General features: G+C 47.8%; 1 protein-coding gene across 5 annotated transcripts in view; it reads right to left on the bottom strand.

Annotated features, from left to right (window-relative positions):
• The window catches only part of Mtss1 (MTSS1, I-BAR domain containing), a 147952-nt gene that overhangs the window by 98468 nt on the left and 25366 nt on the right, over positions 1-24118 (bottom strand). For all 5 annotated transcript variants that reach the window (XM_004634423.3, XM_004634424.3, XM_023718773.1 and 2 more), the window contains exon 3: positions 21916-21989. In XM_004634423.3, the coding sequence (XP_004634480.1) occupies positions 21916-21989 (74 nt within the window). The remainder of the gene's footprint in view (positions 1-21915; positions 21990-24118) is intronic.

Below are 24118 nucleotides of genomic sequence, written 5' to 3'. Positions count from 1 at the left end.
ATAGACCTAAGAAGAATCTTCCTCTGCCTCAACATTTGGGTCAGGCATTAATTCACCCTCTTGTTCAACAAAGCTTTCAGAGTTGCACCATGAAACTGGGGAGACTCCTGGGCTTTCCTCATTGAAAATGTATATGTGCACCGGGCACCCCCCCCCTTTGGGCCCCTTGCCTTTTTCCTTTGGCCCCTTCCAATCCCACTCTGACTGGGACTCTGAAGGCGGCGCTGGCTTTGGAACCTTACAGCCCCCGCTCACCCACACCTGCTTGAGGACAACTTCAAGAGACCCGTGGTATTCACAGATTTGCTCTTCCACGACCTTGCCTATGAACTCCTCCATCACGGCAAGTATCAGGGTGGCCTGCTGACGTGAGGGCAAGTCCCATCTGAAGCAATGTGCGGAAAGGCAAGTTCTTCAGCGATTCATCCAGATTCAGGCCCATAGCTCACCCCACATTTGTTCTTCTCCTTTAATACAAGACATTTTATTTAATCCGTGTGGAATGCTCTAATGGCCAGGCATGACCATCCTCAGTGAAAGGTGTTGAATCTGAAAGCAATGAACTCAAACTAGAGTTTCTGTTTTCAGCATTTAAAATACAAATCCAGAAGGGTCCCCAGGATGAGATTTCTTTCAGGGGCAACTTTATTACTGGATCAAACCACTACACTTGTACCACAAGGCCATGCACGGAACTCCATTCAGGCTCAGAAACCGGACGTGCAGACAGCACGAGGCAAGGCTGGGTGTCAGGCAGCTCGAGTGTGGGGAAGGCCACAGTCACCTGCACAGGGCCTTGTGCCCTCCCGCTGCCAAGCCTCAGGGCCTCTGCCAGTCTGCTGCTACCTCGACTCTCAGCCAAGCGTGGCTACGAAGGTTTCTGGCAGCTAAGGGAGAAGGCGCATCACTCCAAGGTAGGGAAAACGAGAGTCCACGTGTCACGGTGAGCTTCCAGCATCCAGGGTTACATCTCTACTGCAGTGATGGTATGCGACACAGCTACTACACTGACAGCATGCTAGAACATTTCTACTATATCCACTTCTTTGGGAGAACACTCAGCCCCTCACCACCAATGGACTCTTGGTAGCGGGAGACCCGTGACAACCCATTATATGTGTCAGAGACCGTTCGCCAGCGCCAGGTAGCAGTTCTATAGGTATGAATGACGGACATTCCCCTGGGCAACACAAGTAAGGTGCGCAGGGCCCTCACCCACACCACAGCCTCGAGGCCACTACTGCTCTGCATTCATTACCCTAGGCTCTGTCCTTCTCACAGGAAAGATAAGTGAAGATCAAAAGACCCTCCTGGCCAGAGCGGAAGCTCACGTCCTTAAAAGCACAGGAAGAGAGAGCTCCTCAATCCCATCTGAGCAAGCTCAGAAACTTCTGGAAGCCACCTGGAAAATAAGTGGCACGGCCCAGAACAACATGCCCTGGTGTTGCAAAGAGGAGAAATGCAAAGCTCACCTTCCTGCAGAGTGACGGGGACCCTGGAAACCTGACACAGTGCCACCAGTGCAACACAGAGAGGCGGAGACATTCTCCAAAGAGAGAGAAAACGCAAATGCTGAGTCAATCGAGTTTCCAGTCCTCCATGGAGTATGGCGGGCCAAAGAGGGATCCCAGCCTAGAAGATGCACCATCCTAGGACAGCGAGAGGAGACCATACCACACTGCCCTCCTCTGGCCTGCTTTCTTACCTGAGTAACGTTAGTGCCGTCAAGCACATGGAGAGCGCCTCACACACTCCGGTGTGCCGAGGAAGGGCAGCGTTCCTACTCCGATAATCTAATGCGGAGGCTACCAGGGCCCAGGCGCTGAACACTCACAAAGCCTCTTTCCCCACCCACACACAGATGCTGTTGCCGTGTCCATTTTACGGAGACAAAACTGACACACTCAGGGGTCACAGCAACTTGCAAAAGTCACACTGTAAAGAGACGTGCAGGCTGGGATGCACCCACTCAGTGGGTTGCGTACTGAGTTCTTCAGTCTTAACAGCAGGGGAGCATCCACACAGCATAATTTACTCTCTTCCTGTCTTTTTTAGTGGAGTAAAATAGGTGGGGGGCTGTTTATTAAACAGACCCTCCCACCCCTCCAGTCTTAAGCAGCCTCCCTGGCCTGGGCCACAAAGAGCTGAAATCCAGAAGAACAGGATTCACTACCCCTCAGGCTTCCGCCTCACTGGGGCAGGCTACCCTGGAGGTGAGGTCACAGGTGTGAGGCTCAGCACAGGGACGGAAACCTGGAGGGGCCAGTCTGCCCCACAGGCGGCAGGCCATAGGGTATTGTACAGAAGGCAAAGATCTGTTACTGGGCAGTGACTAAAGACAAAGCCATCTCAGCAGTTCCTAATTCAAAGAAGAAAGTCTTAAACACGTCTTAACTCTGGGAGACTGAGGCAGGAGGATTACCAGCGCCAGGCTTACTCGGATGAGTGAGACCCTGTCTCAAAATAAAAAATAAGAAGTTCAGTGTGAAGGTTCTGAGTTCAGTCTCAAATACTGCCCAAAACCATGGGTGTGAACACAAAGTGGGGAGTGGAAATGACCAGGACAAGCACTGTCCTGACAGCTGACACACAGGGCACCTAACTGGGCACTGTGACGCCACCGGCACTTCCAGCCAAGCACAGCCCAAAGCCCCTTCCTGCGGAGAACAGAAGGAACAGACAGGGCTTTGATACCGGGTCCGGGTCTGTCTTGCTCTGCTCTTCCCAAACGCTGACGGCCAGTCGTCCCAGCCTGTCTTTCCCCAGCCTCTGTCCCCTGCAGACCACACCGATCCGTCTCACATCTTCTGAAGACGTGAACGGAGCAGGCTGAGCTGTCTGGGTTCTGGTTACAGCCCGGAGATGAAGCCTGGTGTGTAACAGTACTGCTTTTCCCTTTAAAGTACACCCAAGCAAGTTTCTTTTTGTTTGGTTAAAAAATGATCCATAATGAACATAAAACAAAGTTTAAAAAATGAAAGGGCGCAGCCAGGGAGACGGTTCAGTAGAGTAAGGGCCTAAATTCAATCCCTGGTTCTGCCAAAAAAAAAAAAAGGGGGGGGGAGGGCAGCAATAAATCTGGCTTCCTCCCTCAAGGAATTACGGGAAGAAACAAAGCTCATAATTCTAACAGCCTGTGTGTACATAAAGACTGAGCATCCAAAATCTGAAAATCCAAAATCCCAAATGCTACTCTGAAGCTTTCTGAGTGCTGACCTGACACCACAAGGGGGACAGCGCGTGCTGTAAAAGATCATTTCACAACTAAAATTGTTATATATATTGTGTAAAACCGCCTTCAGGCTACGTGTCTATGCTGCACACACAATCCATTTCATGCTCACACCTGGGTCCCACTGCGCTATGTATATACATATTTTTTTTGTTTCAAGAATCCACAATCTGGAGTGCTTCTGGTCCCCAAGCCTTTGGATGCAGGATACTCAACTTGTGTACACACACACACACACACACATACACACACATCGTGCATGCGTACATCTACACAAGTGCATGGGTACTCCACACATGCACACACACACACACACAATCTTAATCATGGACTCTAAAGAGACTTCCCAAGAGCACAGTCTTTCGAGGCCCCGGAAGGACCGCAACAACACAGGTGGTCCACCTGTGGCCTAGAAAACCCCAGGCAGAGGCCAGGGGCCTTTCCAGCAGGACCAACTGCGCATCTCAGCCAACTTCTCCACAACAGCAAGTGCCGTGAGGTCCAGAGAGGGAAACATGAGAAAGTGTCTCACTGAGAGGGGACACCAATGGCTGGGGGCTTGAGAGCCCCCGTGCTTGGGAGTCTGAGCTCAGGGCACCTCCCTCCTGCACAGGAAGAGCAGCTGTGTGCGGCACATGTACACCCAAGGCCTCGAGGCCTTGACGCGCACTGACTGCAGCAGGGTGGGGAGGCCTCTGGGCACGGGGTGCTGGCGTCACTCCCACACTGACAGCAAACTAAGAGTGAGGTCCAGTTCCTCAGAGTGAAAAGTGGCCCAGGCCTGGGGACTCTGGAGTGCTGACCATGAAGACAAATGGGATCACATGTCTGCCAAGAACAAAGCACAATCCTCCCGTCTAAAGCTCCGCCAAACCCAGAGCCCACAAACGCAGCGAGATAGAAGAAACAGCCAGTTGGCCTGAAGGCTGTGGGTCATTGTTTTAAAAAAGTAAAATAGAAATAGCCTTGGTCAAGAAGAAATCTTTCATTTTTTTTTTTTTAAACTAGACAAACAAATGTTAACTACTCTGCATTCTTTTCAGCTTCTTCATTTTTTTTCCCATCTGATACCATGGCCATTAAAAACAGTCTCTGAAAAGTCTTTGTTGGGCATCAGAATGAGACAGCTGGGTTACTGGCAGGCGGAAATGCTGGATCTTCTCATTCTGCAAAAGGAATTCATATTCATAATTAACGATGCTTTTGTCCAAGCCAGAAGGAAAATCTAAAGGCTCGACTATGATTAAGTAAATTCTACCAAAGCCAACAGCAATACAATTCTATAAATTATAGAGCAACAGAGGAGAACAAGATCTTGTGAGTTGGGAGAATAAAGAAGTAACAACCAGGCAGCCATGTTTCAAAGAGACAGGATTAAAAACAGCAACTTTCGAGTACATCTTCTTTCTCCTCCATAAAAGAAAAAGGAATCAAACACTCTAGCCCCCCAAGGGAGGGTGCACCTGTGACTATCACTACACCTATGTGGAAGCCAATAAACAGCTCTCCACTCCCTGGCGTATGCGGTGTCCCAGGCGCTGGTCGAGTACCACTGTGACCACTCACAGGAGGAGCAAGTAGAGGTAACAGGGGCAGACAGATAAGCCATGAAATTTAGCTTCTGCTTACGAGGCATTTCTACGGGCCTATCAGTGGAGACCCTTCAATAAATACTAGAGAAACAGTTCAACAAAGACTCCTTAAGGATGATTTTCTCGGTCCAACAAGATGGCTCAGCAGGCTATAGCACCTGCTTAGGCAAGCTTAGGCAACTGCAGGGACTGAGGTTCCATCCCCGGCACCACGTGCTGCGCCAGCCCTGCCGCCAGGGCAGGCTGAAGCAGCCACCAAGTCTGGGCATGGTGGCGCACACCTATAATCCCAGTGCTGAGGAGGCTGAAAACAGGAAGATCACTATGAGTCCAAGCTGCGTAGTGAGACCCTGTAACAACCAAATATATGTTTAAAAAAAAAAAAAAAGATGATTTTCTTTATTACATGGCCATCGCAGACACACAGAGAAGAAATCCGTGTTAGAGCAAAGCATCACCTTACTCAATCCACCAAGTTGGACTCAGCAATTACTGTGCTATGTGCTACAGACACTGTAGACTAAAACATGAAGAGCGCCAGAAGCTGGGAGAGGGAGGGATGGGAAGAAACTGTTTCACGGGCGTGAGGTTTTGACTTTCTGGTTTTTATGGTAAAACATACATAACTGAAAATCTACCATTTGAACCATTTTTAAGTATTTGGTTCCGGAGGATCACTGCAATCCAAACTGCATAGCAAGATGCTGTACCAAAATATAAAAAATAAAATTTAAGAGTATTAACCCCCCCCAAAAAAAGTATTTGGTTCCATGATGTTAAGAATGTTCACAAGACTGGGGCCAGGGAGACAGCTCAGTGGCCTGAGTGCCTGGCTGGCAAGTGCAAGGGCCCGAGTTTGATCCCCAGTACTGCAAAAAAGAAAAAAAAGAAAGAGCATTCACAATGTCACACAGCCATCACCACTATCCACATCCTGAACACTTTCATCCTCTTGGCCACAGAATATTTGCTTGCGGAGATGAAAGGCTTTGCACTCAGACAGGACAGTGTTACACCACACTGTGAGTGTGTTACATGCCACTGAATTGTTCACTTTAAAATGGTTCATTTGTGTTATGCGAATTTCACCTTAACTCAAAAAGAAGAAAATGACGCCAGGCACAAAGCAGTAGCTACTATTACTAAATGATCGAGTCCTGCCCAGGAAAATCCTTCAGGCTGTGGGACAGCAGCCCACGTACAGAACTGAGGCTTGATCTCGACAAAGCAGCCAGCTTCTGGGTCCAGGCTGGCCAGAGAACACTGTGCCCCAGAGGAGAGGGCCCCCAGGAGGGCTGCCAAAGGTAAACTGAGGCAAGGCAGAGGCAGGACAGGAGGGAACAGCACCATGGAGTGTGTGCGGAGCAGGAGACTCGTCCAGAACACCCAGGGAAACGAGCTGAAACTCAGTGTCCAAACCAATGGATGTACTTATGATCATTATAAATGGAACAATAAACTGCAATAATCAGAAACAAAATAAAACTAAGAGAGCCAGGCAGGGGGCATTTTAAAATGTCAAAGTAAGTCTTCAAGACAAATGGAGCGAGCTGGACCCAGGACAGCGGCAAAAGCTGCAGACAAACAAGTAGAGATGAGCTAAGCAGGGGCAAGGTGGGCACAGGGGTCTCTGCGTGACCCAAGTAAACTGGGCAGCGACCCCGCAGAAATCACGCAACACTGGAGCATGAATCGTTGCCCAGCATCTTCTGGACGTCCAAACTCAGGAGCATTCGGCCACACCGACTCTCCTGAGGCCACCGATGAGGAAGGGCGGAGTGGCCTGGTACCAGGCTCTACCTACGCAGCCTCCTGACCAGCCCTGCAGCTCCGCACTCCTCCATCACACCCCGCTCCTGAGCTTCTTTTATGTTATCTTCTGGAAAATGAAGTTCTAGTACGAAGCAGTTGTTTTTAGTAAGATGTGCACTTGATAGAGCTTTATACGCAGAGCATGACAGTGTGATCCCTTCGATGAAAGGATTCCTGGACTGTTGAGCTTCTAAAATCGTAACTTGCTACGAATGATTTTCAGCTCAGCTTACATGCACCAAACTGTCCACAATTGCCTCACGAAAGGCGCAGCCTCACTTCCCACGATGAAAACATTAAACATGTCTGGGGTGGTAGTTTTCAACCAGTTTTGTCCTGCTAGGGGACATATGGTAATGTCTAGAGACATTTTTTATTTATATAACTGTAAGAAGGCAGAGGCCAGGGATGTGAAACACACCATAAAGCACAGGGCAGCCCTCACAATGAATGATCTGGCCCCACGGGCCAATGGTGCCGAGGCTGAGAAATCCTGCTCCAGCTTCCCAGGTCACTCTGTTCTCTGAAGTGGAAACACTGGAGCTGAGGGGTCCCACAAAGCAACACAGGTGAGGCTCCACGGACACACAGCTGTGAGCCTGTGTTGTTTTAACCAAGTCCCTTGATGTCACCAAGCCACGTTCTCATTTGCATATCGGGTTCTTACCAACTATCTCAATATGAAATAAATGGTCCAAGTCAAGGCTGGGCTGAGACCCCCACCACCTGTGACAGGCAAAGGTTCTGTGCCACACCCTCTACCGCGGCCACGCAACAGGCTCCCAGCATTTACTGTGTACAGTGCATTTGGAAAAACGAACAGCTGAGCAATGTGCATCCATCTAAACAAAGCTGGAGGCAATGGCGCTCCCCCAGGCAGGCTCACTGATGAGTCTGCACTGTACATCTGCAGCGAGGACCTGGGCCTCAGAGCCACCGGGACATCCCATAGCCCTCCTACAGTCCGTGACCAGAGGGGCTACCGCCACTGCAGTGCGTTTACTTCCTCCAGCTCCACACAAGCAACACATCCTGCACCTGGGCTTAGGTCGGGCGATCCAAATGAAGTACTGCTCTCGCCATGAGCACAAACACGAGGGCAGTCACATGCGGGCTAAACGCTGGGTGAGGGAAGCAGGCTCTCCGATCTAGTTACTGGCAAGGTTCCAGGAGAGGGAGGGAGGTCAGAAACAACAGCCTGGCCAGCACATGTAGACACGCGCAAATCTTTTCTCTCCCACCACTCCGCTTGGTAAGCCCGTGGGACCCAACGAGAGCCAGGCCAGTGCCCAGGGTCAGCTGCGCATGCCCATCATCCTCAAAGAAGAGCTGTAGGTCAGCAGCACGGGAGAAGGATATTCATGATCTGCTCCACAGTCCCTTTGTATTTTATCAGACACTTACCACCATCTTTAGGAAACTGTACTCTGCCCTCTCCACTGATCACAGGAAGAGGGAGCCTGCTAAGGGGCTCTTTCTGACTTCACAGAATCAGTACTTTTTTTCCATCTTCTTTGTAATCAATCAGCTTTTTCCCCTGTCTTTATTTTAAAGGGAAGAAGAAGCAGCACTGAACTGTGAAATGTGCTCAATTGTGGCTCTAAAGAGAAGTACCATCGGTGGCTAGACAGTCGTTTCCATGGTAACCACGGTCCCTGGGCCCTGAAACACACAGCAGGAAACACTGCAGATTTCCACAGCAGTATCTTTTACTACAGACAAGAATTCCATGGCGACTGTAAACATTTGGGAATCAAAAAAGCGCGTGTGTCTTTCCTGTAAGGCCAATACAGATGGACGGAAGCCTAGTTATTCTCACGGTTAATAAACCTATGTCAGATAGAACAAACAAGCAAAACACAAGTAAAAATAGACTCCTCCCTTCCAAAGAACCAGAAGACTGCAAAAACATATTTTCCATAGAAAAAGAAAGCACTAGAAGGGAAGTGGGGGGAACCAGGTGACCAAAGATCCCTTACCAACAAACAAGGGCTAAAAATGTTCAGACATACCTCAGGTGTTCTCCGTGGCCCCTGTCATCTCCTACTTGAACACACTCACCAGGCAACCAAGAAGACAGAGTGGTGAGGAGGCTGTGAGGGGCAGCTGCTGCCGGAGAGAGCAGAGCTGGCCTGACCCTTGGTGATCAGGTGGGCGCGGGCACCTGCCTCCTCTCTCTGGGAATCGGTGGCCCCCGTAAAATGGAAAGACTGTACCAGGTACTAGATGGACTGTAAGGGGGAGAAAGCAAAGTATCTGCAATTTCTAAATCATGAAAGACCAAAGAGTTATGTTTAAAAAGAAAACCTTCCAGCTAATTCTTATTATACCTAAAAATAATGTATAAAAATCACTTTAAAAATGTATTGCAAGGTCCTGAGTTTGAGCCCTGGTTAAAAAAAAAAAAAAATGTATTGCAGATGAGCCGGTCAAATCTTGGCAGATTATAGCACCTGCAAGCAGGCACAAGGGCTGGGGGTTCGATCCCCCAGGCCTGCCTTGCTGGCCCCACCGGTGGGCGTGCTGAGATGGTGACCGAGACTGGGCGTGGTGGTGCATACCTGCAATCCAGCACTTGAGAGGCTGTAAACAAGAGAATCACTATGAGTCGGATCTAGTATTGAAACCCTGAACACCCTGTAAACCCTTCCCTAAAAAAAAAAAAAAAAAAAAAAAAAATGTATTTCAGGAGGGCCAGCGAGACAGCTCAGCAGCCTAAAGCGCCTGCTTAGGTAAGTACAGGGACCAAGATTTGATCCCTGGCACCACAAGCTGCACCTGCTCCACCCCAGGGCAGGATGGGCTGGCCAGAGTCTGGGCATAGAGGTGCACACCTGTAATCCCAGTACTGGGGAGGCTGAAAGCAAAAGGATCACTATGAGTTTGAGCTGCATAGTAACACCCTACAACAACGAAATACATTTAAAAATGTACTACAGGAAAATTCACTGCCAAATTCTTGGGAGACAAGAAGGCCATCTGAGTATTTCTTATTTCCTGAGTTATTTTTCCTACCACAAAGGAAACACATACAGGGCAAGTAGAAATTTCAGCCCTCAATAGTTTTTGCCATCTTTGCCGGGACTCTGTCCGAGGGACACAGGAGGTACCTGTGCCTACTCAATCATCCTAGAAAAATTCCAGTTGGACCATCTCAAGGGTCTTTAGGTTCACCTTTACATGCCCGTCAGCCACGTTAGCTGTGTGGACAGGGCAGAGGAAACCAAGCTCATGACTGTGTGGCAAAGAAATCTTTCACTAAAAAGCACTTACTTTGCCCCAAAAGCCTTATTTTACCAAAAGTGACAACAATGGGCTTGGGGTGTGCAGGCAGGGATGGACTGGGGCAACACATGCAGGCAACCAAGGTAAGGAGCTCAAGTGGCAAGGGCAGCGTAGGTGGAGGACCAGGGACTGTTCTGTCCCTGCTCACTAACAAAGCACACGGCAGCCTGTGCGGCAGCAAGTGAACTGCTGAGCGGACGGCTTCACTGTGTGAAGGGCCCGCTGACACAGCTACAGTGCACACAGCTCATTCGGTCACCCGTTAGAGACACACATCCTCTCCGCGCTCAGACCTTCCTCCTGGCTGTCATGGGCCTCACCATCCCTGTGCAGGGTTCTAGGATTCCGGATACAGTTTCATCAGAGTGCGACCTTTCAGGATAACACAGGTGACCGCTCCTTCGAGGGTCATTTCAGGAAGACAGTTAAGACCAAAATACGGCCAGGAAAACTGGTTAGCCACAAGGAACAACTTCTCTGCCAACGCTGCACCTAGCCAAGGATCATTCCTACAATGAGGCCACTGGGAGAGGGAGACCGAGAGCTGCTGGCAGGCATCGGTCTTAACACCAAGGAAAGGGCAACGGGTAGGAAGGAGGGATTCTATTGTCATCACTAGAAATGCTCAGTGCAGGATTCCAAACTTCCCACGACATATATTATCTGCCTATTAACTACTCAAGCACCTCCCAACTCCATCAGGCAGAAGAAAGGTGAGAAAACGGAAATCCAGTGTTTTTAAAAAAAATCTATAAAGGATGGACAAAGCCAGCGTGGCAAGAGTGATGTCCTGAGTTCAATTCCCAGTACCCACCACAAAAAAATAAAAATGAGATCTATAAAATAAAAGTAACAAATACCCGAAATCCCTGGTCAGTTCCAGCTCTTAGCTACAGCAACTGGTAAGAATGTACCAATGCGTGGTGCCACCCCACTATTCTGACTCAGCACCAACACTGAGGAGATTCAAAGCATGCCAAGAAATGAGTTTCACTTACAGAAAATGGTAAGAGGTAAGACAAGCTTCACATTCACAAGCCATGTTTTAAAAGCTGTTTTACCCTAAGCAGAATATGGACAACTTACTCTATTGGGCTAAGAAGTTAAGTGGCTCAATGTTTATCAGAGCAGAAAAGCAACCAAAATAATGGAACGTAAAGGCAGAATTCAGATTCATAAACCTACTTAACCAGGACCACAATAATACAACTTCCGTGTAAGAGGGCTTAGGAGCTGAAGAATTTACATGGAAACTGCATTTATATAACAATGCTATGGTTTTTAGCTATATCTCGTAGTATTGTAAGTAGCAATAATTTATATGAAATTTTTCATTCAGACTTCATATAAGATTGAGACTGTAAGAGATATTCAATATAAGACATATATCCACATACGAATACATATACACAAAATCAGGGTAGTTTGAGGGGACATCGGGAGCTAATGAGGCTACAGTATACCAGTCCCAAGTTTGGTGTGTGTGTTTTTGTGGTGCTGAGGATTAAACCCAGGGCAGCTTCCAGCACACAAGGCAAGAGCTCTATCATGGAGCTGCATCCCTAGTTCCCAAGTTCTGACACTACCACAGTCTTCAGCAAAGCTGAGCTCATCGGAGACCAGCATGCCTGCAAATGAGTCATCCTCAAAACAGGAATTTGGTTTCCTTTGTCATTTTAGGCAAGAATCTACTAAGTCCAGGTTTAGAGCTACAGCTCTTTCATCTAACAACCAAAACAAGACCAAAAGATCACACTGACAGCATTAGAGCCATGAGGTCCCTCAAGAAAAGGCTGTCTGCTCAACACGACCCAGAAGTGGCAGCCTTCTTCATACTTGCATACAACGAAAGCGTGCTTAGGAATGTCAGATGCCTGTCAGTGATGGGTCACTTCGGCACAGGACTATGAGCAAATCCATCCTCCTCAGGCTCGTGAAAATGCTTTAGATGCACTGGGGAAAGAACAACGGGTCAAGGGCTGGCCTGGCTTGTAAGCAGGGCTTCACCTCTGCACAGTTTTCTCAAGCTGTCCCCAGTGGTCACCATCTCCCCATCCCAGCAAATGTTTCTGGACATTTTTCTCTTTAGCCCTACCCTCTCATAAGATTTTAACTCTACGGGATTATGTGTCTGCTTATGGAAGCTCCAGTGGTCAGCGCAATCAGTTAGTGCATGGTACTTATGTGTGCCTGCTTATGTACTACATGCCTCTCTGTTCCTTATACAAGTTGAGTTATTCTTTACTGGAAATGACTCAGATGAGAAATGTTTTAATATTTATTTATTTATTTATTTATTTATTTATTTATTTATTTGGTACAGGACCTCACTATGCAGCTCAGACTCGCAGTGATCCTCCTGTCTCAGCCTCCCCAGCACTGGGATTACAGACATATGCCACTATGCCCAGTTTCAGTGGCCCGCACAGCCCAGGGCCAGCACAGCACATAGTAGTGGGGATTTAACCTGGGTCCTTGTGCTTGCCAGGCAGACACTTAGACAGCCAAACTACCTCCCCGGCCTAAGAAATGTTTCAGATCTCCAATTTTCTTTGTATTAGATTCTGGAATATCTGCATATACATACCCCAGTCTAAACATGAAATTCATGTACCATTCTTACCCACCTTAAACACATAGCCAAACTGTAATTTCATACAGTATTTTTAAGAATTTGTATACAAGACAAAGTTGGATGGGGTGGAAATTTTCCACTTGTGGTATCATGTTGATCCTCAAAAAAGCTTTTGAATGGGCAGTATTTAGAGTTTCAATTTCCCAGTCAAGGATGCTCTGCTGTGCAAGTTCCCACGTCAGAAACCAGTGTTTATGCCCCAGGAATAGTATCTTGTCTACTGACAGTGCCTGAGATGGGCGTACTGAAGAAAAGAAGGATGTATGCTTTCTCTTTGGAACTACACCTGCTGTTCACACACAGCTTTTCACCATATCCTGTAGAAGGTTTGTCTGCCCCAGACCTTCTACCATCCACTAACTTGATGCCTCAGAAGCAAGACCTGCACCTACTTGATTACTTGATTTTAGCATTCTCAGAAAACCTGTGACAAAAATCTTCTGATACAAACTGCACACGCTGGACAGCTCTCAACACGTTGTGTTTACTGTGAATGCAGCCAAGTTGTTCTCACTGGAATACACTCCCAGATCACCACCATTTAACATGGGAGCCCCTAGCTTTCTGTGGCTGACTGAAGTTCACTGAAACTTCCAGGAAGTAAAATTCAGCTCCTCTGACACACTAGTCACATTTCAACTGCCTGACACTCACATGTAAGTAACTACAGGCTACCAACTGACTGGACAGCACACAGACAGAATGCTTCTTTCATCAAAGAAAATTCTACTGTACAGGATGGGCCTGGCCCAGGTTTCGTGTTGGTCACCATGGTACACACAGGACACTCAAGTCCTGCAATCAGAAGCAAAACGAAAGGTAACTGCTCCATGTTTACCCAGCCAACTTCCCACTGTAACCAACTAGTGTTTGAAAGTTCTTGTTTTATACAGCCTCACTCTTGCTCCCTATAATACTTGCCCTATGATACAGCAATGAGGCCTCAAAGCCTATCTTCCCTAGGACCAAAAAAAAAAGTGCTTAATGCCGACTCAGCACAATTCAAGTGACTCAAAATCATTAGGTCAAGCTCAAAATCCAGAAAATGAAACTCCAAATACAGAGTTCTCTGTTTTGTATTCAATCCAACATGCCTAGACCCATATTAGAAAGTATCAGAGAATTGAGCTGCTGCTCCACCCACCCTAGTGAGCAAGCTGTGAAGTGCTCCATTTTACACCTTCAACAAATCAGCAATTGTTTCCTGGGACCTGAGATATGCCCAATACGAGAAGCCAGAGCCTGGGGGCCGCGTGGCTGCTACACACAGGCTCAAGACAGGAGGCACGCGAGATGCACGCTCTTCACGAGACCCTTTCTTTTGGGGTCAAGGAAATAGCTCAGCAGCATAAGCGCCTGCCTGGCAAGGACAAGGTCCTGAGTTTGATCCCCGGCACCAAAAAAAAAAGACCCTTTCTCTGGGCTCTGCAAGATGCTTTGTGTCAGGCTTCTCTTTCCAGACTTCTCATAGATCCCTCGCTGGAAAGACACCATTGGAAAACCTGATGTGCCAGCCTTGAGTCATTTGAACCAATAAACTCAGCTCAAAGAAAAATTACAGTTGAACTTGTTTCTCAAACACTCCCAAGTCCTTTGCTGGGAGAATACTGAAAATAATGAAGAAACAGGACTGACCCATAGGAGCACACACCCGGCTTACGATCTCCAACCACAGGTGGAAGGGCACAGTCTCCTACCTTTTTTTGTTGTTTCAGTAGTACTAGGGATTGAACTCAAGGCTTTCACATGGAGCTATATCCCCAGCCCTTTTTTATTTCTTTTATTTTGAGACAAGATCTCACTAAGTCACTAAGTGCCCAGGTGGGTTTGAACCTGAAGACCCTCCTGCCTCAGCCTCCCAGAGTGCAGGGCTTCTAGATATGCATCACCAGCCTTTTTGTTTTTAACTGAATAAACAGATGTGACCTCATTCCTTTAAGGTGACAGTCAAAGAATTCTCAAATCTAGACTTGCAAGGAGGTGCTTTTTATAATTGTTTTCATTTAAAACATTTTTTCAGCTAAAGAGCTTTGCAGGTAGAAATCATAAGGCTCTAATTATGTGGAAAAGAGTTCTGGACCTGAAAAACCAAAGTTAACCCACGAATTAAAGGCTAGCAAAGTCTCAAGTACACAGCCTAGTTAAGATAAAACAGGGCTGAGAACAAGACCAGGGTGGCTGGAGCTCGGAAGCTGCCTCCCAGCAGCGGTCCCACCCTATCTGCTGCCCCCAGCCATGCCCAGGTGGCCGCCTTTCCGCCACTCACCCCTTCCATGAGCTCTTCTAAGGATTCCAGCTCGGAGCGGACTCTGGCCAAGATGCTGCTGCAGCAGCCCCTGAGCCCCAGAGGGTACAGCCTCCTCCCCAGAGTCCTCGGGGCCTCCGGGGTGCAGCTCTGTGCACACCTGCCACTCAATGTGTGGACAATGTCTGCATCCAGCTAAATGCCAGACACGAGCACCTAGGAACCTGCATTCCTCAGAAAGGAAGAAGACTTTGCAGGTCCTAGCCCAGGGCTGTCGACCACCTGGGGGTGGGGGAGTGACTGTCGGCTCCAGCAGCAGAGGCCCTGGGAGGGATCAAGGGACTCACGGCACAGAGGGGGCAGGAAAGGGCGTTCCACTTAGGCAGGCGCCCCACAGGTGGAACACCTCAAAGGCTTCAGGAACAGTGAGCAGGTCTCGTGGGCAGAGAGCTGGCCCCAGGCAGAGATGTCACTGCAGGTGGGCTAAGGCAAGATGGCAAGAGGCCTCGGAGACACCACAGATGAACCCTGTCAGGAGCAAAATCTCCTGGAAGCCCTGCAACAGCCAAGATGCCCTGGTGCCATGCAGTCAATCCGACTCCACAGGTATGAGGAGACTCCTGAACTCTGTACTTTCAAATACACTTCCAGAGAGAAAGATAGAGCCGCCAGAGCTGCAGAAGGCAGCACGCGATGTACACTGAAAAGCACCTAACGCTCTGAAGAGCAGGTCTGTTTTTCCGAACAGAGGCCAGGAACAATGCGCTGTTGGCCTTCCTTGGCTACACAGGCTCACCACGAAGGACCGCCTGTCCCTCGGCTGCCAGCCCCAGGCCTAGCTTCCCACCCTCCTCAGGCATCCTCCTCCCAGGTGGAGGGAGAGGGCCTTTTGGATCACACAGAGCAGCCTGGACACTCATCTCTGTTTCTACTTTTTTCTACGAGCACTCTCCCCTGTTTTCCTCAGATTAATATCGCTGTCTCCATTCCTTCTGTCCCCGAGCAAAAGTTCCAAAGAACACACAGGAGAGGGAAAGCACACTGCCCCACTTCATCCATGTTGGACTTATACAGCAGGACCAAAGAAACATGTGACGTCACGGAACGTTGGAGCCTAATAAAGGAGACCTGGGATCAGCTAGGACCCCAGTTCCTTCACAGGTGAGGCAACTACAGCCCGGAGAACGAAATACACCCTGCTCAGGGCCACACAGCCAGCAGGCCAGAAGGCCAAGCCAGGAACGCCCGCTCCTAGTCGATATGCCGAGCTACTTGTTCCTGGCCTCTGTTCGGATCCACTCAGGATCAAGTAACTTTAAAAGTAAATACAAGCTTACACTAAACCCAAGAGTTCTCTATAAAAGAAATGGTAATTTAATAGTAAAGTCCAGTCTCTGGGTCACACTCTAGTGTCACTACTTTCAGGCTGTGTGACACTGGTCACTGTAGTTAAGCTCTGCTCTGATTTCATGACCTAAAATGGAGGTCACAGGCATCTATTTCACAGGCTGCGGCGAGAACGAAAGTACACTACAGCTCTCCCCCCTTGGCCACCGTTTTGCTTTCTATGATTTCAGGTATCTATGGCCTCAAAATGTGAAATGGAAAATTCTAGAAATAGATACTTTTAATTTTTAAATAACCTTTAGTATATAACTTCTATTTTCTTACAAGTTTTTGTTAATTTCTGTCTGTGCCTAATTTATCAGTAGACTTTATCATAGGTACATATGTGTGGGAGAAAACATTACACATGTATATTAGTGGTCGACACCGTCTGAGATTTCAAGGGCGCCCACGGGGTTTGGGGCAGATAAGAGAGGACAGCTGCGCACGTAAACACATTCAGGAAATGCTAGCTACTGTGATTTTCAATATAAAGCCATGTCCACTTTTTAAAGAAACAAATAAAGGTTTTAGACACTGAGATGAAAGTGTTCTGCCTGCAAACCCACGTCCTTCCTTCTCAGAACCTTCCACTACTTCCCACGGGTGTAGTGTACCACTATCTGAACACCCCAGAGATGGTACTGAAAATATACAGCAGTAATTACAGAGGCACAAAAAGCGACACACAAGGGCAGTCACACAGCGTTGTAATGACTCAGCACATTGTGTGGTGGCCAGCAGAGCCAGTGCTGACAAAGGGGGGTGGGCAGCATGCCTGCCACAGTGAGCCCAGGGCAGACCGACATGCCAGGCATGGCCCGTAGGGTGGGATTGGCCCTCCACGTGGGTCACGTCTACACAGTCTGTGGGAAATCCTCCCAAGTGGCCCAGACAAATGCATGTCAGTCACTCAACCGTTCATCAGCTCTGAAGACAGGCCACAAGCCGGTGCACTGCGGGTGCAAAACAATGGAGATGGAGACCTTGCTCCACCAAGGCTGGGGTTCTGTGTACACCGAATGCCTAAAAACTCGTCCTATAGCCACTCATCCAGAAAAAAAGGTGTGTCTTCCTACTTAACAAAAATTATACATTCATTCCAGAGTGTAAAGTCAACAACATGGAACTGTGCCTAGTCCTAATAAACTCAAAATTCCATTCTAGATGAAGTATTAACCAAAGTATATATACAATAATAGCCGATTTGTACTATTGTTTTAAAAAAAATCTGCTTAATACAGATATGTAATGACTACACTGATTCAACCTTTATAGTGACCAACTTTAAAAGTTTTTCCAAAGTCAATTTTATTACTGATGAATACAAAAGACCTTGCAGATCTATTTACTTCCTTTGAGAAACATATGAAACACTAATATTATAGAAACCAGAAACCTGGCTTGAAATTCTGGACAGCAGATACAGAAATAACTGCAGAAGACATACAGATGGCTACCAGATAAGCCAAGAAAAGTTTAGCATCACTAATCCTGGGGAAACACAAACCAAAGCCCCATGAGCTACTGAGCTGTCACCTCCCTCCATTACGAATGGCAACTATCAAAAAGACCAAAGTTAACAAGTGCTGGTAAAGATGTGGAGAAAGAGAATTCTTGCTCCCTGTTGACAAGGATGTCAATTACTGTGCCACCATGGGAAAAAGGTTCCTCAAAATATTAAAATCACAATTACCATACGAAGCAGCCCCTCCACCAGACACAGACCCAAAAGGAATGAAATCAATCTGTCAAGGAGACACCTGCAACAACAGCCAAAGAGGAAATAACTTACATGCCTGTCGCTGGCTGAAAGGGCATAGAAAATGTGGTGCTGGTACCCCATGGAATACTATTCAGCCACCAAAAGAACGAAATCCTGTCATTTGTGACAACACGGACAAAGTGGAGCTCAGTTCATTCAGTGCAGTAAGCCAGCACAGAAAGACGACTATGCAGCTTACTGCATACATGACATCGTATGTCATATGACATCAACACATCACCTTATCCCTACGTGGCATCTAAAAACATTGATCTCCCAGACATGGAGAACACGGTGGTGGTTTCCAGAGGCTGGGGAGAGGACAAGGGAGGGAAGGGCAGGGAAAGTTTAGTCAGTGGGTGTCAGCGACAGTGAGGCACAAGTAGGTGCTGGGCGCTACTGTGCAGCAAGCATTGAGCAACCCTGCATCAGTAAGAACTGCACACTGTGCATCTTAAAAGGCTGAGAAAATGGCTAAGTCCAACCACTTTTAACAAAAAAAGGGACTCAAAAAAAAAAAAAAAACGAAGACTGCACACTGAAGTGGCCGCAAGGCCAGGCATTGCAAACTCTCCCAGCCCTGCAGCCCAAACCATCCGGAAGCCCAGACACATCTGCAACTGACCAAGGGGCTTGAATCCCCTTCCCAACACATCATCTCCTTGGCGATTCTGTACTGATAGAGACCCCGAGTGACACATGCCCAGAGACGATCCAAACGCCCATCCAGAGAGCAACTGCTCAACCGCGCTTTCTCTGGACAACGAAATTCCATTTTTCCACTAAAAAGAACAAAGCAGGTGTGTAAGTACTGACTCAGGAAGATAAATAGCATGCTGGGGAATCAAAGCACAGGAACAATATTTTTTAGGGGCCACCTTCTAAAAATGACCATGCATTGTTTCTTGGCTTTCAGCAAAGATCAAGTGTAAAAAGGACCATGCAGGTAGTTAGTTCATGTATCCTTCCACACATACGCCAAAAAGTTTACAAATGACCTTTATGCCTAATTCCCAGAAGCACGGGTACATTTTATATCATATACTTTGTTATTTGAATTTTTAAACTCAAGAGCATGTTCTAATTTTCCTAATTTTTAACTAAAAAATAATAAGTCTATCCAAGTTTCCCTTGTTATCTCCACAAAATGCAGTATCTTTCTATCAGTCCTAAATTCCTTCAGTCCTAGGAGGGGCCTCAAGCTCCCATACCCCGAGAAAGAACTGGTACCCGTGGATTCTAGACAACAGACGTGACCTGCAATCAAGCAGCTGAACGAGCTGTCAACAGAGGCGTCTGTTCCTGTGGCCTTGCTGGTCTGTGGTCAGATGGACCACCTCTAAAGTCATACCCTCCCCCCACCACAACACAGAGCTCTCCGGGTTCCTTTTCCCACAGATAACTGGGGTTTTTTCCCTCCAAGCATGAGAATGCCCAGCTCTTCCAGTTTCCTGCCAAGAGCCTCCCTTGCAGCAGCCTCTTCAGAAGCGCAAGTTCCTACCACAGGAAGTGAAGGACAATCAGGGCGTCCCTTTCTGGTCCATCCTTCAGGATCCATCCAGTAAAGGAATAATAAAATATAAAAACAAATAAATGCTGACTCCTAGAACTGCAAAATCTGCAACGGTAGATCTAGAAGAGTAAAACAAGCTGGGCACGGCGAGCACACCCGTAACCTCAGGGCTCTGGGCGACTGAAGGAGGAGAGTAAAATATTTGAGACCAACTAGGGTAACCTGTGGAGACCCTGTCTCAAAATTAAAGGGGGGAGGGCGGCTGGAAATGCAGCTCAGTGCAGCTCAGTGCCAAGGTCCTCGGTTCAATCCCCAGGTCTCCCACATATACACAACACTGTAGCAGTTGTGTTGTGGTTTTTTTAAAGACATATTCTGATGGGGATTTTTTTTTTTTTTTGCTTTGTCTTGTTTTTACAAAGAAATCAATACAGCAGACAAGCCCAGTTCCAGATATTGCTGAGGCAGAGGAAAAGATAAAGCAGACCCGATCATATCAATGGTTATGAACACACATGACGTCATGTTAAGATCTTCAAGGCTGTTACTTCTGATGTTTCTGTAACAGACACACAGAGACTATGTCATACTTTATAAAACATGATAGCAGCTAAGACCCAGCTGACAAAACCGGAGAAAAAGCGCAGCTCCAATGCCGCTGTCACACGCTCCTCGGGAATCTTTCAAAACACTGCTGGCATCTTGGAAATGAGGAGCAATATTACCTCCCCTGGGAAAACTTGCCCAGCTCCCGCAGCCAAGTTAATCGCTCACTTCCGCGTATTCCCCCGGCACGCTCTTCCTCCATCACTACCCTACCACACAATCATCTCTACACTGGCGTCTCCCTTTCCACACTCAATGGCAAGCTCCCCCAGGACAAGGACAGCAATGTATCCATCCACGTGTGCAGTCCCTCGTCAGCACCTGCCATGCAAGAAGCTACAGTGTCCCTTACCTGCTCGCAGGATGTGCTTGCTGCAGATCCATTCAAATATTTAATGAAAGCCCCGCAGTCCACGGGTCTCGACCGAGAAACCCTGGCGGTACCCACGGTGTGCTTCAGGGAATCTCAACTCTCGTGCAACTGGGGCTGCTCTCAACTTCCAGATTTTCTAATGTCACCACGACAATAGCCAGAACAGGTACACAGCTATCAGCTTTGGAAAGGCACCCAGAAGGTAAGGCAAGAAAGGGGCCACGGAGAGGCTGCGCTGAGGGGAGGAGGCACGCTCCCCAGACAGGGACGCCCCCATGCCGCTAGCAGTGCGGCAGTTCTACACACGAATGTGCCCGCAGGGTGTTCCTTTTCTCCTTATTCCTTTCACATGTTACCAGCGGTTATGAACGGTGATATCCACTGACACTACTAAACATCGCTAGATTTCCCACTACTCACTGATTTAATAAATATAATTCAAACATAGCACCGGGGTTCGATCCCCGGCACCACATGCTGTGCTGGGCCCTCCCCCAGGTTCACTGAGCCGGCCACCAAGACCAGGCATGTTGGCGCACGCCTGTAATCCCAGTGATGGGGAGGCTGAAACAGGAAGATTACTACAAATCTGAGCTGTGTAGTGAGACCCTGTACCAAATACAATACATATATACATTTCAAATATCAGTTATGTTCTGGGCACTGTGTTTTCGGGTGTTCAGACCTCAGTCACAGTCTCTAGCTCAACAGGTACGCAGTCCAACATGGCAGACACATAAATAGACATAACCCATTGGTGCTCATTGTAAAACGGTCCCCGGTGCGACAAGAACCTAGAGAAATGGCTATGAAACCATCTCCATGGCTTCCCATTCCCCCAGGGAATATGGAAAACTGTAGGACAGCCTATGCCAGCAGGAAGACCAGTGTCAAACCAAGGCACAGCTCAAGACTACAACCAACATGTCATTAAGGTCAGGGGTCCCCAACCTCTGGCCCAGGACAGGTCTGTGGCCTGTGAGAAAGCAAGTGGCACTCCATTCCCCACTGCTGTCACCAATGCCGGAGCTCCGCCTCCACTCAGACCAGGGTAGACCTTCGATCCTCACGGGAGCACGGAGCCTACTGAGCTACACTGAGCCAGGGGTGTCTAGGTCACACGCTCCTTCAAGTCAAGTCCGAACCATCCCCAACCCATCCCCTGGTGCCCAAAAGGTTGAGGAGCACACATTAAAATGATTTAAAAAAAAAAAAAAAACCCATCAGGCCATCTCCTATAGGAACCGTGGTTCCTTTTCCTTATTTTTCATTCTTCTTCACATGTGTTTTACTATCTAGGGAACTAGTTGTAACTTCTCATACACAGAGCTCCACAGAGTTTTTTTAAAAAGCAAAGTATGAGTCAGCTAAGCCCTGATAACTTAAGCGGCGTCTCCTCGCGGAGCTACCCTGGGAAGAGCCCACACGCTGAATTCAGTGAGCGCTGGAAGGCAGCCCTCCATCTGCTTACCACGTGTGTTGGTGGCCATGTCAGCCACTTTCTGAAAGGCGTCCAAGAAGGCAGCTGCTGCTACTACTGTTGTCCTAAAACGCAAACAGATAACAAAAGCCTGAGGAATGTCTCATACTGGCAAAGTCATTACTGCTCAAGGGCTGAAAGCACAGCTCCGGACGGCACGAAAGCTTCCGAGAGAAACACTCCAACTGGACACAGACAGCCCGGGCGCGCCGGCCCCTCTTCTTCCCTCCACGGCAGCTCGATGTCTAGTTACCCACTATTAGTCAACAAGTACAAGTCCTCCTCCCTCTTCCCTTCCACTATAAAGCCACCAGGCAAAATTCTGCAAAGGAGGAAAAGACATATTATTATCCAGGAGAGGAACTGTGACAAAATATAAATGGTACAGGAAACCAATTTTAGAATAGGAAAATAATATATACACACATAAATTGGAAGAAGGATCAAATTGGGAGAGATCAGAGAGAGTAACAATTCACTGTAACGAAAGGAAAACTGAGGCCACAAATCCAAAGGGACTTCAAAGACCACTAGTTCATACCAGAGCTGGGACAGTGAGCTGGCCCAGTTCAGCCCCACACAACACAAGGTCCTGGGAGTGTGACTCTTCTCTCTAAATCCCAATTAAAATGAACTGAGGTTTTTATTTTTTCAATTAGGATCCTATTTAACTGTACCGTCTAAAAGCTGAAAAATGGAGAAAATTTACTATGTTTGCATTACACCCTACTAATTTGTTGTTGTTGTTGTTGTTTGTTTTGTTTTGTATTTAGTACAGAGTCTACAGAGTCTCACCACGTTGATCGGACTCATAGTGATCCTCCCATTTTCAGCCTCCCAAGAGCTGGGATTACAGGTGCGTGCAAGGTCCAGTCTCAATCACCATCTCAGCGTGCCCCGGGGGTGGGGAGCCAGCACGGCCAGCCGGGGATCAAACCCTGGCTGCTGCACTATGCCTGAGCAGGTGCTTTAGTCCGCTGAGCTATCTGGCCAGACCCTACAAATATTTTGTATTCTTAACATCCTCTTGAGTGCTCTATGGCTTGCTGGTCCCCAGAGGTGGGACCCAGCGTGGCATGCAATGAAGGACAGGTGACTTCCATGCCACAGCCATGACTCCAAGCTAACAGGCCCCAGAAGTAGCACCCAAGGTCTTCAGAACAGGACTCAGAGCATGACACCAACCGCCCAGTATGTCATGTATTTCATCTGTGACGTGAGTGTGACCGAACACGCCTGAGAAAGTAAAGTTGCTTAAGAAAGAGTAAGACTAAGGACTAGAAAGCAAAGAGTTCAAAATGGAGACAAAAGGAAAAGAACAGTAATGGGGCCATAAAAGACAAGGTTCCTGAACAGTGCCACAACTGGTCCCCTAGGCCAAACTTCAAAATGAGGCCTGACAGTGTCCAGAAGAGCAAGAAAACATTCTGCTTAAATGAAAAATGGCGCACACACACACACACACACACACACACACACACGCAAAATTCTACTCTGAAGCATATTTTTTAGAGTTGACATCAAATGTTGACCTCAAATCCCTGGAAAAGTTAGCTTTCTCTAACACTCAGGGACTCATCAGTAGCTCATCATGATCGACAGTGAACACCTGACATAATGGCTAGATTTATCCTCACTGGACTTGATGTCAATCGTCCAAATCTCATGGGCCAGGGGCCAGGGGCTGGGGAGATGGCTCAGTAGAATAAGCGCTTGCCTGGCAAATGCAAGGGTCTGAGTTCAATCCCCGGTTCTGCCAAAAAAAACAAATCTCATGGGCCAGATATGGAGGTGCCTTGCACAGAACAGTCACAGGGCTCCAGTGTAAATTACAGCGGTGGCTAATTTTGGGGAAGTAAGGGCCTTTCCAGCACAGTCACACTCCACTTCCTGACACAGTCATAAGACATGCAGAGTGATTTTGAGGCTTACATGCTTTTTCTGCAGTCTTTATCCCTTTTCTAATACAGAAAATTAAACTCTGAGCCACATGCTAGTACTGACAAAACAATAAAGAAATGGTCCCTGCCCTCAGGAGGCCTAAATGTTTTATTAAAAATGAATAGGGATTCGATCCCCGGCACCACATGCTATGCTGGCCCCACCCCAGGGGCGCACTGAGCCAGCCACTGAGCCCGGGCGTGGTGTAATCCCAGTGCTGGGGAGGCTGAAGCAGGAGGATCACTATGAGTCT

The sequence above is a fragment of the Octodon degus genome, unplaced genomic scaffold (genome assembly GCF_000260255.1).
Source record: "Octodon degus isolate 3935 unplaced genomic scaffold, OctDeg1.0 scaffold00062, whole genome shotgun sequence".
Classification (NCBI taxonomy): Eukaryota; Metazoa; Chordata; class Mammalia; order Rodentia; family Octodontidae; genus Octodon; species Octodon degus.
The sequence above is the reverse complement of the archived record's forward strand: the minus strand, read 5'-3'. Positions and strand labels throughout refer to the sequence as shown.